The sequence below is a fragment of the Oncorhynchus clarkii genome, unplaced genomic scaffold, assembly GCF_045791955.1.
Source record: "Oncorhynchus clarkii lewisi isolate Uvic-CL-2024 unplaced genomic scaffold, UVic_Ocla_1.0 unplaced_contig_9946_pilon_pilon, whole genome shotgun sequence".
Taxonomy (NCBI): Eukaryota; Metazoa; Chordata; class Actinopteri; order Salmoniformes; family Salmonidae; genus Oncorhynchus; species Oncorhynchus clarkii.
In genome coordinates, this window is record NW_027258417.1 from 59922 (window position 1) to 77773 (window position 17852).

Consider the following 17852-nt stretch of genomic DNA (forward strand, 5'->3'; position numbering starts at 1 on the left):
ATTAGATAATTGCTTCAAAGTAACTTATAAATGCTTATTAATATTTGCTTGAATCTAAAATCTACATTTCTGGTGACTAGAGTTCGTATTACAACCTTGTAACGATGTGGGATCAAGTATGAGGGAAATCAAGTATGTGGGATCAAGTATGTCGGATTAGGCGACCAACACTAATTTGTCAGAATTATTCATTCAGGAACAACTTGAATCCATTTACTCACACATATTTGAGAAATGAAGCCAACAACTATTAGACATTTACACGATGTTTTTACAGCTGGCTTGGATTGTACAACCCATATTATGACCATGTTATGACCATGTTATAAGGGTATATATAATATGACCATGTTATTAAGCTCTATGGCCATGTTATTAAGCTCTATGGCCATGTTATAACGGTTTGAATAAAACAGTTACTGAACTCAAGACATTTACTGACGTTTTTTAAATGACAAGTTGCTTGTTTCAGCAGCATCCTTTGCATGAGGAAAAGTACTTATGTCAGACAGTATCTCATCCACACTGTTAGATTACATCATAGAGACGATGGAGCAGAGCCCATGAAGAGAAAAAGGTAGCAGAAAAGGTAGCAGAAAAAGGTACAGTAAATCTCTGTATTTTCTTGTAGTTGCAAGTCACATTTTGGTGCGTTTGACAGTTGACAAAATAGAGAAATAAACCGACTAAAAACCAAGATCGGTAAGGCCTGTATATGGCTTTGGGTAAGGCCTGTGTATGGCTTTGGGTAAGGCCTGTGTATGGCTTTGGGTAAGGCCTGTGTATATGGCTTTGGGTAAGGCCTGTGTATGGCTTTGGGTAAGGCTTGTATATGGCTTTGGGTAAGGCTTGTGTATGGCTTTGGGTAAGGCCTGTATATGGCTTTGGGTAAGGCCTGTGTATATGGCTTTGGGTAAGGCCTGTGTATATGGCTTTGGGTAAGGCCTGTGTATATGGCTTTGGGTAAGGCCTGTGTATATGGCTTTGGGTAAGGCCTGTGTAAATGGCTTTGGTTATGGCCTGTGTAAATGGTTTTGGGTTTGGCCTGTATATGGCTTTGGGTAAGGCCTGTATATGGCTTTGGGTAAGGCCTGTGTATATGGCTTTGGGTAAGGCCTGTGTATATGGCTTTGGGTAAGGCCTGTGTATATGGCTTTGGGTAAGGCCTGTGTATATGGCTTTGGGTAAGGCCTGTGTATATGGCTTTGGGTAAGGCCTGTGTATATGGCTTTGGGTAAGGCCTGTGTATATGGCTTTGGGTAAGGCCTGTGTATATGGCTTTGGGTAAGGCCTGTATATATGGCTTTGGGTAAGGCCTGTGTATATGGCTTTGGGTAAGGCCTGTGTATATGGCTTTGGGTAAGGCCTGTGTATATGGCTTTGGGTAAGGCCTGTGTATGGATTTTTGCTTTTCGTTTACATGGAACTTTTCTGGGATCTTTTATTTCAGCTCATGAAACATGGGACCAACATTTTAGATGTTGCATTTATATTTTTGTTCAGTGTACAAACAGGAACATGTTATGACATTATATATCCTCTTCAAGGCCTTAGAATGTCTGAGCAGTGTAGTCTAAGTCTAAGAGTGGTTTGGGTTCATTTAATTAATATTTAAACTAGGACTATTTCAAGGTTGTTAAACGTTCACTTCCAGGTTAGTTAGTTTACAGCTTGTTGATGCTCTGGCCGGTTAGTCAGGACTCAGAGATGGGTCCCAGAACAGCCACAGCCTCGATCTCCACCAGACCACCCTGCAGACAGAGAGACGAAGAGAGACGGAGAGAGACGGAGAGAGAGAGAGAGAGAGAGAGAGAGAGAGAGAGAGATTAGAATCACCATTTGGAAGAGTACTACATCTTTAATATCAAGTAGATACATAATAAGTAGAGCTGTGTGGATATGGAGCTGACTCTGGTGAGGGTTAGAGCTGTGTGGATATGGAGCTGACTCTGGTAAGGGTTAGAGCTGTGTGGATATGGAGCTGACTCTGGTGAGGGTTAGAGCTGTGTGGTTATGGAGCTGTGTGGATATGGAGCTGACTCTGGTGAGGGTTAGAGCTGTGTGGATATGGAGCTGACTCTGGTGAGGGTTAGAGCTGTGTGGTTATGGAGCTGTGTGGATATGGAGCTGACTCTGGTGAGGGTTAGAGCTGTGTGGATATGGTGCTGACTCTGGGGAGGGTTAGAGCTGTATGGATATGGAGCTGTGTGGATATGGAGCTGACTCTGGGGAGGGTTAGAGCTGTGTGGATATGGAGCTGACTCTGGGGAGGGTTAGAGCTGTGTGGATATGGAGCTGACTCTGGGGAGGGTTAGAGCTGTGTGGTTATGGAGCTGTGTGGATATGGAGCTGACTCTGGGGAGGGTTAGAGCTGTGTGGATATGGAGCTGACTCTGGTGAGGGTTAGAGCTGTGTGGATATGGAGCTGACTCTGGTGAGGGTTAGAGCTGTGTGGTTATGGAGCTGTGTGGATATGGAGCTGACTCTGGGGAGGGTTAGAGCTGTGTGGATATGGAGCTGACTCTGGGGAGGGTTAGAGCTGTGTGGATATGGAGCTGACTCTGGGGAGGGTTAGAGCTGTGTGGATATGGAGCTGACTCTGGTGAGGGTTAGAGCTGTGTGGATATGGAGCTGACTCTGGGGAGGGTTAGAGCTGTGTGGTTATGGAGCTGACTCTGGTGAGGGTTAGAGCTGTGTGGATATGGAGCTGACTCTGGTGAGGGTTAGAGCTGTGTGGATATGGAGCTGTGTGGATATGGAGCTGACTCTGGTGAGGGTTAGAGCTGTGTGGATATGGAGCTGACTCTGGGGAGGGTTAGAGCTGTGTGGTTATGGAGCTGACTCTGGTGAGGGTTAGAGCTGTGTGGATATGGAGCTGACTCTGGTGAGTGTTAGAGCTGTGTGGATATGGAGCTGACTCTGGGGAGGGTTAGAGCTGTGTGGATATGGAGCTGACTCTGGGGAGGGTTAGAGCTGTGTGGTTATGGAGCTGTGTGGATATGGAGCTGACTCTGGTGAGGGTTAGAGCTGTGTGGTTATGGAGCTGACTCTGGTGAGGGTTAGAGCTGTGTGGTTATGGAGCTGTCTCTGGGGAGGGTTAGAGCTGTGTGGTTATGGAGCTGTGTGGATATGGAGCTGACTCTGGGGAGGGTTAGAGCTGTGTGGATATGGAGCTGACTCTGGTGAGGGTTAGAGCTGTGTGGATATGGAGCTGACTCTGGTGAGGGTTAGAGCTGTGTGGTTATGGAGCTGTGTGGATATGGAGCTGACTCTGGGGAGGGTTAGAGCTGTGTGGATATGGAGCTGACTCTGGGGAGGGTTAGAGCTGTGTGGATATGGAGCTGACTCTGGGGAGGGTTAGAGCTGTGTGGATATGGAGCTGACTCTGGTGAGGGTTAGAGCTGTGTGGATATGGAGCTGACTCTGGTGAGGGTTAGAGCTGTGTGGTTATGGAGCTGTGTGGATATGGAGCTGACTCTGGGGAGGGTTAGAGCTGTGTGGATATGGAGCTGACTCTGGGGAGGGTTAGAGCTGTGTGGATATGGAGCTGACTCTGGGGAGGGTTAGAGCTGTGTGGATATGGAGCTGACTCTGGTGAGGGTTAGAGCTGTGTGGATATGGAGCTGACTCTGGGGAGGGTTAGAGCTGTGTGGTTATGGAGCTGACTCTGGTGAGGGTTAGAGCTGTGTGGATATGGAGCTGACTCTGGTGAGGGTTAGAGCTGTGTGGATATGGAGCTGTGTGGATATGGAGCTGACTCTGGTGAGGGTTAGAGCTGTGTGGATATGGAGCTGACTCTGGGGAGGGTTAGAGCTGTGTGGTTATGGAGCTGACTCTGGTGAGGGTTAGAGCTGTGTGGATATGGAGCTGACTCTGGTGAGTGTTAGAGCTGTGTGGATATGGAGCTGACTCTGGGGAGGGTTAGAGCTGTGTGGATATGGAGCTGACTCTGGGGAGGGTTAGAGCTGTGTGGTTATGGAGCTGTGTGGATATGGAGCTGACTCTGGTGAGGGTTAGAGCTGTGTGGTTATGGAGCTGACTCTGGTGAGGGTTAGAGCTGTGTGGTTATGGAGCTGTCTCTGGGGAGGGTTAGAGCTGTGTGGTTATGGAGCTGTGTGGATATGGAGCTGACTCTGGGGAGGGTTAGAGCTGTGTGGATATGGAGCTGACTCTGGGGAGGGTTAGAGCTGTGTGGATATGGAGCTGACTCTGGGGAGGGTTAGAGCTGTGTGGATATGGAGCTGACTCTGGTGAGGGTTAGAGCTGTGTGGATATGGAGCTGACTCTGGGGAGGGTTAGAGCTGTGTGGTTATGGAGCTGACTCTGGTGAGGGTTAGAGCTGTGTGGATATGGAGCTGACTCTGGTGAGGGTTAGAGCTGTGTGGATATGGAGCTGTGTGGATATGGAGCTGACTCTGGTGAGGGTTAGAGCTGTGTGGATATGGAGCTGACTCTGGGGAGGGTTAGAGCTGTGTGGTTATGGAGCTGACTCTGGTGAGGGTTAGAGCTGTGTGGATATGGAGCTGACTCTGGTGAGTGTTAGAGCTGTGTGGATATGGAGCTGACTCTGGGGAGGGTTAGAGCTGTGTGGATATGGAGCTGACTCTGGGGAGGGTTAGAGCTGTGTGGTTATGGAGCTGTGTGGATATGGAGCTGACTCTGGTGAGGGTTAGAGCTGTGTGGTTATGGAGCTGACTCTGGTGAGGGTTAGAGCTGTGTGGTTATGGAGCTGTCTCTGGGGAGGGTTAGAGCTGTGTGGTTATGGAGCTGTGTGGATATGGAGCTGACTCTGGTGAGGGTTAGAGCTGTGTGGATATGGAGCTGACTCTGGTGAGGGTTAGAGCTGTGTGGATATGGAGCTGACTCTGGTGAGGGTTTAGAGCTGTGTGGTTATGGAGCTGTGTGGATATGGAGCTGACTCTGGGGAGGGTTAGAGCTGTGTGGATATGGAGCTGACTCTGGGGAGGGTTAGAGCTGTGTGGATATGGAGCTGACTTTGGGGAGGGTTAGAGCTGTGTGGATATGGAGCTGACTCTGGGGAGGGTTAGAGCTGTGTGGTTACACTGCTTACTCTGGGGAGGGCAACAACCTGGTAGGCAGCTCTGGCAGGGAAGTTTTTGCTGAAAACTGAAGAAAAAAAAGTATATTGTACATACAATTTCCCCAAATCATACTGAATTAAAGTAGGCCTAATTCCAAAAATATGTATACTGAAATTACGTTTGCAAAGAAACAGGAAGTTCTAGACTCTGAATGACAGGGAGTAGCAACAAATATACTCCTGACTGAAAACCTGACTGAAAACCTGGCTGAACGCTGGTCTAGACTCTGAATGACAGGGAGTAGCAACAAATATACACCTGGCTGAACGCTGGTCTAGACTCTGAATGACAGGGAGTAGCAATAAATATACACCTGGCTGAACACTGGTCTAGACTCTGAATGACAGGGAGTAGCAATAAATATACACCTGGCTGAACACTGGTCTAGACTCTGAATGACAGGGAGTAGCAACAAATATACACCTGGCTGAACGCTGGTCTAGACTCTGAATGACAGGGAGTAGCAACAAATATACACCTGGCTGAACGCTGGTCTAGACTCTGAATGACAGGGAGTAGCAACAAATATACACCTGGCTGAACGCTGGTCTAGACTCTGAATGACAGGGAGTAACAATAAATATACACCTGGCTGAACGCTGGTCTAGACTCTGAATGACAGGGAGTAGCAATAAATATACACCTGGCTGAACGCTGGTCTAGACTCTGAATGACAGGGAGTAACAATAAATATACACCTGGCTGAACGCTGGTCTAGACTCTGAATGACAGGGAGTAGCAATAAATATACACCTGGCTGAACGCTGGTCTAGACTCTGAATGACAGGGAGTAGCAACAAATATACACCTGGCTGAACGCTGGTCTAGACTCTGAATGACAGGGAGTAACAATAAATATACACCTGGCTGAACACTGGTCTAGACTCTGAATGACAGGGAGTAGCAACAAATATACACCTGGCTGAACGCTGGTCTAGACTCTGAATGACAGGGAGTAACAATAAATATACACCTGGCTGAACGCTGGTCTAGACTCTGAATGACAGGGAGTAACAATAAATATACACCTGGCTGAACACTGGTCTAGACTCTGAATGACAGGGAGTAGCAATAAATATACACCTGGCTGAACGCTGGTCTAGACTCTGAATGACAGGGAGTAGCAATAAATATACACCTGGCTGAACGCTGGTCTAGACTCTGAATGACAGGGAGTAGCAACAAATATACACCTGGCTGAACGCTGGTCTAGACTCTGAATGACAGGGAGTAACAATAAATATACACCTGGCTGAACGCTGGTCTAGACTCTGAATGACAGGGAGTAGCAATAAATATACACCTGGCTGAACACTGGTCTAGACTCTGAATGACAGGGAGTAGCAATAAATATACTCCTGACTGAAAACCTGACTGAAAACCTGGCTGAACGCTGGTCTAGACTCTGAATGACAGGGAGTAGCAACAAATATACACCTGGCTGAACGCTGGTCTAGACTCTGAATGACAGGGAGTAGCAATAAATATACACCTGGCTGAACACTGGTCTAGACTCTGAATGACAGGGAGTAGCAACAAATATACACCTGGCTGAACGCTGGTCTAGACTCTGAATGACAGGGAGTAGCAACAAATATACACCTGGCTGAACGCTGGTCTAGACTCTGAATGACAGGGAGTAACAATAAATATACACCTGGCTGAACGCTGGTCTAGACTCTGAATGACAGGGAGTAGCAATAAATATACACCTGGCTGAACGCTGGTCTAGACTCTGAATGACAGGGAGTAACAATAAATATACACCTGGCTGAACGCTGGTCTAGACTCTGAATGACAGGGAGTAGCAATAAATATACACCTGGCTGAACGCTGGTCTAGACTCTGAATGACAGGGAGTAGCAACAAATATACACCTGGCTGAACGCTGGTCTAGACTCTGAATGACAGGGAGTAACAATAAATATACACCTGGCTGAACACTGGTCTAGACTCTGAATGACAGGGAGTAGCAACAAATATACACCTGGCTGAACGCTGGTCTAGACTCTGAATGACAGGGAGTAACAATAAATATACACCTGGCTGAACGCTGGTCTAGACTCTGAATGACAGGGAGTAACAATAAATATACACCTGGCTGAACACTGGTCTAGACTCTGAATGACAGGGAGTAGCAATAAATATACACCTGGCTGAACGCTGGTCTAGACTCTGAATGACAGGGAGTAGCAATAAATATACACCTGGCTGAACGCTGGTCTAGACTCTGAATGACAGGGAGTAGCAACAAATATACACCTGGCTGAACGCTGGTCTAGACTCTGAATGACAGGGAGTAACAATAAATATACACCTGGCTGAACGCTGGTCTAGACTCTGAATGACAGGGAGTAGCAATAAATATACACCTGGCTGAACACTGGTCTAGACTCTGAATGACAGGGAGTAGCAATAAATATACACCTGGCTGAACGCTGGTCTAGACTCTGAATGACAGGGAGTAACAACAAATATACACCTGGCTGAACGCTGGTCTAGACTCTGAATGACAGGGAGTAGCAACAAATATACACCTGGCTGAACGCTGGTCTAGACTCTGAATGACAGGGAGTAGCAATAAATATACACCTGGCTGAACGCTGGTCTAGACTCTGAATGACAGGGAGTAGCAATAAATATACACCTGGCTGAACGCTGGTCTAGACTCTGAATGACAGGGAGTAGCAATAAATATACACCTGGCTGAACGCTGGTCTAGACTCTGAATGACAGGGAGTAACAATAAATATACACCTGGCTGAACACTGGTCTAGACTCTGAATGACAGGGAGTAGCAATAAATATACACCTGGCTGAACGCTGGTCTAGACTCTGAATGACAGGGAGTAGCAATAAATATACACCTGGCTGAACGCTGGTCTAGACTCTGAATGACAGGGAGTAGCAATAAATATACACCTGGCTGAACGCTGGTCTAGACTCTGAATGACAGGGAGTAACAATAAATATACACCTGGCTGAACGCTGGTCTAGACTCTGAATGACAGGGAGTAACAATAAATATACACCTGGCTGAACGCTGGTCTAGACTCTGAATGACAGGGAGTAGCAATAAATATACACCTGGCTGAACGCTGGTCTAGACTCTGAATGACAGGGAGTAACAATAAATATACACCTGGCTGAACACTGGTCTAGACTCTGAATGACAGGGAGTAGCAATAAATATACACCTGGCTGAACGCTGGTCTAGACTCTGAATGACAGGGAGTAGCAATAAATATACACCTGGCTGAACGCTGGTCTAGACTCTGAATGACAGGGAGTAGCAATAAATATACACCTGGCTGAACGCTGGTCTAGACTCTGAATGACAGGGAGTAGCAATAAATATACACCTGGCTGAACACTGGTCTAGACTCTGAATGACAGGGAGTAGCAATAAATATACACCTGGCTGAACGCTGGTCTAGACTCTGAATGACAGGGAGTAGCAATAAATATACACCTGGCTGAACGCTGGTCTAGACTCTGAATGACAGGGAGTAGCAATAAATATACACCTGGCTGAACACTGGTCTAGACTCTGAATGACAGGGAGTAGCAATAAATATACACCTGGCTGAACGCTGGTCTAGACTCTGAATGACAGGGAGTAACAATAAATATACACCTGGCTGAACACTGGTCTAGACTCTGAATGACAGGGAGTAGCAATAAATATACACCTGGCTGAACGCTGGTCTAGACTCTGAATGACAGGGAGTAACAATAAATATACACCTGGCTGAACACTGGTCTAGACTCTGAATGACAGGGAGTAGCAATAAATATACACCTGGCTGAACGCTGGTCTAGACTCTGAATGACAGGGAGTAGCAATAAATATACACCTGGCTGAACGCTGGTCTAGACTCTGAATGACAGGGAGTAGCAATAAATATACACCTGGCTGAACGCTGGTCTAGACTCTGAATGACAGGGAGTAGCAATAAATATACACCTGGCTGAACACTGGTCTAGACTCTGAATGACAGGGAGTAGCAATAAATATACACCTGGCTGAACGCTGGTCTAGACTCTGAATGACAGGGAGTAACAATAAATATACACCTGGCTGAACACTGGTCTAGACTCTGAATTACAAATTAACACAAATATACACCTGGCTGAAAAACTGACTGAATGCTGGTCTAAGATTCTGTCTCTTTTTACCCCACTGCTTGAGAGTACTCTTGGTAGTATTCACACTAAACTAAGGTAATGATCATATATTAGACCTAGTACTGTGAACTTCATGGCTGATTACTGTCGTATTGGCTGTCTGGAACCGTATGGCTACAGGCTACAGACAGGACCCAGGGAGAGGGTTGGGTTTCACAGAGCTTCCTTGTATCCTCTTACACTCCGAGTCTGACACACACCAGGGTTCAGTTCCACTGTGTATCGTGATGGGACACACACCAGGGTTCAGTTCCACTGTGTATCATGATGGGACACACACCAGGGTCAGTTCCACTGTGTATCGTGATGGGACACACACCAGGGTCAGTTCCACTGTGTATCGTGATGGGACACACACCAGGGTTCAGTTCCACTGTGTATCGTGATGGGACACACACCAGGGTTCAGTTCCACTGTGTATCGTGATGGGACACACATCAGGGTTCAGTTCCACTGTGTATCATGATGGGACACACACCAGGGTTCAGTTCCACTGTGTATCGTGATGGGACACACACCAGGGTTCAGTTCCACTGTGTATCGTGATGGGACACACACCAGGGTTCAGTTCCACTGTGTATCGTGATGGGACACACACCAGGGTCAGTTCCACTGTGTATCGTGATGGGACACACACCAGGGTTCAGTTCCACTGTGTATCGTGATGGGACACACACCAGGGTTCAGTTCCACTGTGTATCATGATGGGACACACACCAGGGTCAGTTCCACTGTGTATCGTGATGGGACACACACCAGGGTCAGTTCCACTGTGTATCGTGATGGGACACACACCAGGGTTCAGTTCCACTGTGTATCGTGATGGGACACACACCAGGGTTCAGTTCCACTGTGTATCGTGATGGGACACACACCAGGGTCAGTTCCACTGTGTATCGTGATGGGACACACACCAGGGTTCAGTTCCACTGTGTATCGTGATGGGACACACACCAGGGTTCAGTCCCACTGTGCATCGTGATGGGACACACCAGGGTTCAGTCCCACTGTGTATCGTGATGGGACACACCAGGGTTCAGTCCCACTGTGCATCGTGATAATACCCATAGAGCTGGGGTCCCATTGTGAGTCCTTTGGACAAGGAACTATGGGAAACCTAACTTAGCACGGCAAAGACAGACAAGAGTTTAATTATAAAGGGTACAGCTATGCATCAACTTGAACTACAGCAATGGATGGCCCATATGTAACTGATTACCACACGTTGTACATGCAGGACACGTTGGAATATTTAGCTGTTGTCCTTTCAGACATATGTGAATGTGCTACTGAAGAATGCTGGGTCTAAATTCAGAATTCAATATTAGGCAGTTGGCACACCGAACAAGTGGCCAACAGATCCTGAGAGAAGTGCTGTTATTCAGGGAAGAGGGCGCCATCGTGTGGACAGTTGTGGACATGCAGGACAGTCTGAAGAGGTGGATAAACTCAAACGTTCGATGCGGACGATAATCTCAATTGATTTCCTTGTGTGTTTTCAGCAGGAGGCGAGAGGACGTGAAGAAACACATAAATATAATTGAGATTATCCCATAATTTGACCCTTAGCCCCTCACATTGTCAGGTCAAGCACTTACATGTCTTATAAACATCGTTGACGTTGACAAAGTCATTAATGTCTGCCAACAGCACGGTTGTCTTGACGACTGGAAGATACAAAAGTAAGGAAGTCTGTCAGATACACATTTCAGATCTCAGGTGGTATTAATCTAATCCTTTTTTGTCTTTTACAGTTAATAAACATACATTAATTATTGTTGATCTGATGATATATATTAAAAAGAGGGAGGCTTACCATTGTCATAACCACATCCAGCTGCTTTCAGGATCTCTCCCATATTGACCAGAGCCTGGGGGGGTGGCGGGCAGCATGATATAAGAATTCCTGACTAACATGATAAGTATATAATAGTGATAAGTATATAATAGTACTATCTTTTTTTACCTCTCCCCTCCACCACCATCTCTCTACCCTCCTCCACCATCTCTCACCTGTCTGACCTGACCTCCCCTCCCTCCATCTCTCACCTGTCTGGCCTGAGCCTGTACCCCTCCCTCCACCATCTCTCACCTGTCTGACCTGACCCCCCGTCCCTCCACCATCTCTCACCTGTCTGGCCTGAGCCTGTACCCCTCCCTCCACCAGCTTCCCTGAGGCCACGTCTAGCCCCAGCTGGCCGGAGATGTACATGGTCCGATCCACCACCACCGCCTGGCTGGAGCACAAACAATTGGACATAAGTCACTCTACTAGGAAGTCCACTATGTGCAACTCAACCTGTGCTAAAGTGCTAAAAAAAATAGCCCACGTTAACATATGTAACTTAAGAAACAAGGTTCATGAAATCAATAATTTGCTAGTGTCATGACATGGCCCTCTTTGGGTATAGCGAGTGCCTTCCCTCTCTCTCCCTCCTACACCCAGGTTCTGTTATCTCAGGTCGTAAATTCCTGGAGGAGACTCTCTCCCTCATCCGGTATAGAGAGAGGGTTCACAGTAGAACAAAGGAACTTCTTCTATCTCACAGAACTTGAGAACTGAACAATATCCATGTTTTGGAGAATGTGTAAACGGTCGGTGGAGAATCCAGCTACGACCGGTCCATTTTGTTTAGTGTTTGTGACCTCATGAGAGACAATACAGCCACATTACCATCTCTGTTTTTAAAAGAGAGCCTCCGTTATGAGATTTGCATCTAATTATTGTATAAAATGAAACTATTTGTGTTTTAATTTTACTTTTATTTTACTAGGCAGTTAAGAACAAATACTAGTCAGTTAAGAACAAATTCTTATTTTCAATGACAGCCTAGGAACAGTGGGTTAACTGCCTGTTCAGGGGCAGAACGACAGATTTGTACCTTGTCAGCTCGGGGATTCGAACTTGCAACCAAGACTTACTAGTCCAACGCTCTAACCACTAGGCTACTCTGCCGCCCCAGTAATTATGTCATGTGATTTTAAACTGTTTAAGGGAAGAGAATCCAATTCCCTTTGGAGTTTAACTAAGTCATTGAGCCATGACTAAATTGAACTCTATTCCACAACTCTCTACTCCTATAACCTCTCTACTTCTATAACCTCTACTCCTATAACCACTCTACTCCTATAACCTCTCTACTTCTATAACCACAACTCTCTACTCCTATAACCTCTCTATTCTCTACTTCTATAACCACTCTACTCCTATAACCTCTAATCCTATAACCCTCTACTTCTATAACCACAACTCTCTACTCCTATAACCTCTCTATTCTCTACTTCTATAACCACTCTACTCCTATAACCTCTAATCCTATAACCCTCTACTCTCTACTCCTATAACCTCTACTCCTATAACCCTCTACTCTTTACTCCTATAACCCTCTATTCTCTACTTCTATAACCTCTCTACTCTCTACTTCTATTACCTCTACACCTATAGCCACTCTACTCCTATAACCCCTCTACTCCTATAACCCCTCTACTCCTATAACCTCTCTACTCTCTACTTCTATTACCTCTACTCCTATAACCTCTCTACTCCTATAACCTCTCTACTCCTATAACCTCTCTACTCCTATAACCTCTCTACTCCTATAACCTCTACTCTCTACTCCTATAACCCTCTATTCTCTACTTCTATAACCTCTCTACTCCTATAACCTCTCTACTTCTATTACCTCTCTACTTCTATAACCACTCTACTCCTATAACCACTCTACTCCTATAACCCCTCTACTCCTATAACCCCTCTACTCCTATAACCCTCTATTCTCTACTTCTATAACCTCTCTACTCCTATAACCTCTCTAATCCTATAACCCTCTACTCTCTACTCCTATAACCACTCTACTCCTATAACCCTCTACTCCTATAACCCTCTACTCTTTACTCCTATAACCCTCTATTCTCTACTTCTATAACCTCTACTCCTATAACCTCTCTACTCCTATAACCTATCTAATCCTATAACCCTCTACTCTCTACTCCTATAACCCCTCTACTCCTATAATCTCTCTACTCTCTACTTCTATTACCTCTACTCCTATAACCTCTCTACTCCTATAACCTCTCTAATCCTATAACCCTCTACTCTCTACTCCTATAACCACTCTACTCCTATAACCCTCTACTCCTATAACCCTCTACTCTTTACTCCTATAACCCTCTATTCTCTACTTCTATAACCTCTACTCCTATAACCTCTCTACTCCTATAACCTATCTAATCCTATAACCCTCTACTCTCTACTCCTATAACCCCTCTACTCCTATAATCTCTCTACTCTCTACTTCTATTACCTCTACTCCTATAACCCCTCTACTCCTATAACCCCTCTACTCCTATAACCCTCTACTCTCTACTCCTATAACCACTCTACTCCTATAACCTCTACTCCTATAACCCTCTATTCTCTACTTCTATAACCTCTCTACTCCTATAACCTCTCTACTCCTATAACCTATCTAATCCTATAACCCTCTACTCTCTACTCCTATAACCCCTCTACTCCTATAATCTCTCTACTCTCTACTTCTATTACCTCTACTCCTATAACCTCTCTACTCCTATAACCTCTCTACTCCTATAACCTCTCTACTCCTATAACCTCTACTCTTTACTCCTATAACCCTCTATTCTCTACTTCTATAACCTCTCTACTCCTATAACCTCTCTACTTCTATTACCTCTACTCCTATAACCCCTCTACTCCTATAACCCCTCTACTCCTATAACCCCTCTACTCCTATAACCCCTCTACTCCTATAACCCTCTATTCTCTACTTCTATAACCTCTCTACTCCTATAACCTCTATACTCTCTACTTCTATTACCTCTACTCCTATAAACACTCTACTCCTATAACCGCTCTACTCTTTACTCCTATAACCCTCTATTCTCTACTTCTATAACCTCTCTACTCCTATAACGTCTCTACTTCTATTACCTCTACTCCTATAACCACTCTACTCCTATAACCTCTCTACTCTTTACTCCTATAACCCTCTATTCTCTACTTCTATAACCTCTCTACTCCTATAACCTCTCTACTCTTTACTCATATAACCCTATATTCTCTACTTCTATAACCTCTCTACTCCTATAACCCCTCTACTCCTATAACCCCTCTACTCTCTAATCCTGTAATCTCTCTACTCTCGACAACCTCTCGTCTCTATAACCTCTAGTCCCAGCCAGCCAAGATAGTATAGAGGCAGCCAGCCAGCCAAGATAGTATAGAGGCAGCCAGCCAAGACAGTATAGAGGCAGCCAGCCAAGACAGTATGGAGCCAGCCAGCCAAGACAGTATAGAGGCAGCCAGCCAAGACAGTATAGAGGCAGCCAGCCAAGACAGTAGAGGCAGCCAGCCAAGACAGTATAGAGGCAGCCAGCCAAGACAGTATAGAGCCAGCCAGCCAAGACACTCTACTCCTATAAATTCTCTACTCCTATAACCTCTCTACTCCTATAACCTCTCTACAACCTCTCCACTCCTATAACCACTACTCTCTACTCCCGTAACCACTCCACTCCCGTAACCACTCCACTGCCGTAACCACTCCACTCCTATATCCTCTCCACTCCTATATCCTCTCCAATCCTATAACCTCTACTCCTATAACCTCTATATAACTTCTCCTTTAGCCTGTTGTTAGGTCAACACCAAGTCACCAAATAACACATCGAACATGTTATTGTATTTCCTTTGAAGTATTATGGCTGCCCTGCATAGTTTCTGTAACAGACAACCTTAACCATTAGTTAGTAAAAAGAGGATCAAGATCCACCCCACTATCTCTGATCATGGTAACAAACTCCTCCCCCTCCTCCTTTTATTGGCTCCTGACCACAGTTGCCAACTTTTAGCTAGCCTTTTAGTAAACAACTTTTAGCTAGCCTTTTAGTAAACAACTTTTAACTAGCCTTTTAGTAAACAACTTTTACACTAGCCTTTTAGTAAACAACTTTTAACTAGCCTTTTAGTAAACAACTTTTAACTAGCCTTTTAGTAAACAACTTTTAACTAGCCTTTTAGTAAACAACTTTTAACTAGCCTTTTAGTAAACAACTTTTAGCTAGCCTTTTAGTAAACAACTTTTACACTAGCCTTTTAGTAAACAACTTTTACACTAGCCTTTTAGTAAACAACTTTTAGCTAGCCTTTTAGGTAACAACTTTTACACTAGCTTTTAGTAACCTTAACTAGCTTTTAGGTAACAACTTTTTGCTATTTTCTTATTCTCTTATGCTGTCATGATTATGTAATTTGTTGTGTAATTGTGAAATGCAGCACTCCTATGCAAAACAACCTTGGGCTCAATGGGACTCCCTGTTAAAATGAAGGTTCAAAACATAACATTGTTTCTAAGCTACTTTATATAGTCATATCAGGTGTTTGATCTACTTATTCATGAGTTTATGAAACACAGTCCATAGCGATGTAGATAAGCCATGCACTAAGTTGCATTCTAAAGATTCACCACAAAACACATTGATGAATTATTAGTAAAATATATGTGAGGCCTACCTGTAAATCCCCTGTCTTATAGGTGCTTTAGGAGTATAAGGAAATAGTTTCTGAACAGCAGCCATCGTGTCCAGAGTAAACTACAGTCACAGACCTCAGCTTGGGACAAAGTGAAGTGAACCGCTGTTCAGGAAAACCTTTGTCTCGACAAACACTGCTGGGGCAAAGTATCTGCTGTGGCTGGCATCACGCTAGCGGTGCTACAAGCTAGGGGCGGAAGAGGCCATTTCCCTTTATACAAGGTCAAGTGCTTTGGCTGGTGGAAAAGTGCAAGAGAAATCCAAATCACTAGTGCAGGATGACTTCTATGAGTGTCCATGTGCAAGTGTACGGATTGGAGACTGGGATAACTCCCTGCCTTATTGGGGCTTTTGGGTGGTCTCAAAACTTGAGACATCTGTGGCATTGTGCTGTGACAAAACAGCACATTTTAGTGGCAAAAAAATCCCCAGCACAAGGTGCACCTGTGTAATGATCGTGCTGTTAAATCATCTTCTTGATATGCCACACCTGTCAGGTGGATGGATTATCTTGGCAAAGGAGAAATGCTCACTAACAGGGATGTAAACACATTTGTGTATACCATTTTAGAGAAATAAGATTTTTGTGCGTATAGAACATTTCTGCGATTTTTTATTTAAACTTATGAAACATGGAACCAAAACTTTACATGTTGTGTTTATATTTTTGTTCAGCTTAGTTCCTATTGGGAGAAAACAGTCTGTCCATTCAGGTCACATCACCTCCATTAGGTTTTCAGATCTAGTTCCTAGAAAAGGAGTGGGTCCACTCAGATCATATGAATTCATTGCTCTTTCGTTCTCATTAAGACAGGCTTTGGTCGTGGACAAAGCGCCACAGCTTTCCGTAACTGGGTTATATAGAGTATTACATCCTGATAATATCAAACAAACACCACGGGGTTCCCGTCGATCCCGTCCTCTACCGTCCCCCAGGCTGGTTGCCTCTACCATAGTGGAGTGTTCCAACAGCTATTTCCCTGGAGCATTGTGGTAAGACTATTTTCCTTTCCATTTCATCCACCAACTAGCTGTAAAAACTATATTTTTTGCTATTAAAAATATATATTCACAGCAATTTAGATGGTACAATGATGTTCTCACATAAACAGGAATAGAGGAAAGAGTGTAGAACTGTGGTAACCAGGAAAGAGTGTAGAACTGTGGTAACCAGGAAAGAGTGTAGAACTGTGGTAACCAGGAAAGAGTGTAGAACTGTGGTAACCAGGAAAGAGTGTAGAACTGTGGTAACCAGGAAATAGTGTAGAACTGTAGTAACCAGGAAAGAGTGTAGAACTGTAGTAACCAGGAAAGAGTGTAGAACTATAGTAACCAGGAAAGAGTGTAGAACTGTAGTAACCAGGAAAGAGTGTAGAACTGTAGTAACCAGGAAAGAGTGTAGAACTGTAGTAACCAGGAAAGAGTGATTGGGCGCTTTACCCAATCTGCCATTGTTGGTTGTGCTCGAGGAGATGACCACGCCTCTTAGTGACGCCGATGGGAGACGGGGAGGGTGCAGTTTTCCCATCTTGACAACAGAAGCCAGTCTGGCTGTTGTTGTCAATCAAACATTGTTTTGGTTGTGTAAAACACCATCATTCCACTATTACTGCAGATATATTCTGGACATTATCTGAAATTACAATGCAGAAAGTCTACAAGTAACTTTAATATTATTTTCCATAACTGCTGGTAATTTCCCCAAGAGCCTGATAACAGTAGCAGAGCTAGGAGAAACCCAGCTAGTATTTATAAAGGGGAGAAACGTCTTTAGGAAAATTATACTTTGGGATGTGAGGCTACCTACAGGTTCATAATTAACAGAGAGATGTGAGGCTACCTACAGGTTCATAATTAACAGAGAGATGTGAGGCTACCTACAGGTTCATAATTAACAGAGATGTGAGGCTACCTACAGGTTCATAATTAACAGAGAGATGTGAGGCTACCTACAGGTTCATAATTAACAGAGAGATGTGAGGCTACCTACAGGTTCATAATTAACAGAGA

The 17852-nt window shown here is 44.7% G+C and overlaps 1 protein-coding gene across 1 annotated transcript; it reads right to left on the reverse strand.

The window, feature by feature from the left end:
- Positions 1–696: 696 nt before the first annotated feature.
- On the reverse strand, positions 697–16029 carry LOC139396901 (2-iminobutanoate/2-iminopropanoate deaminase-like). Its single transcript, XM_071143830.1, has 6 exons — positions 15823–16029; positions 11422–11527; positions 11107–11161; positions 10889–10957; positions 5072–5127; positions 697–1751 (listed from the first exon to the last, which is right to left on the reverse strand). Exons 1-6 carry the CDS (start codon positions 15885–15887, stop codon positions 1695–1697), a joined length of 408 nt encoding a protein of 135 aa, XP_070999931.1. The 5' UTR covers positions 15888–16029; the 3' UTR covers positions 697–1694.
- Positions 16030–17852: the final 1823 nt, after the last annotated feature.

Coding starts and splice junctions, on each gene's coding strand:
- LOC139396901 (XM_071143830.1), bottom strand. CDS start 15,887: ATGGCTGCTGTTCAGAAACTATTTCCTTATACTCCTAAAGCACCTATA. Junction 11,528..15,822: donor ATAAGACAGGGGATTTACAG/GTAGGCCTCACA, acceptor TTTGTGCTCCAG/CCAGGCGGTGGTGGTGGATC. Junction 1,752..5,071: donor AGGTTGTTGCCCTCCCCAGA/GTAAGCAGTGTA, acceptor CTCTGTCTGCAG/GGTGGTCTGGTGGAGATCGA.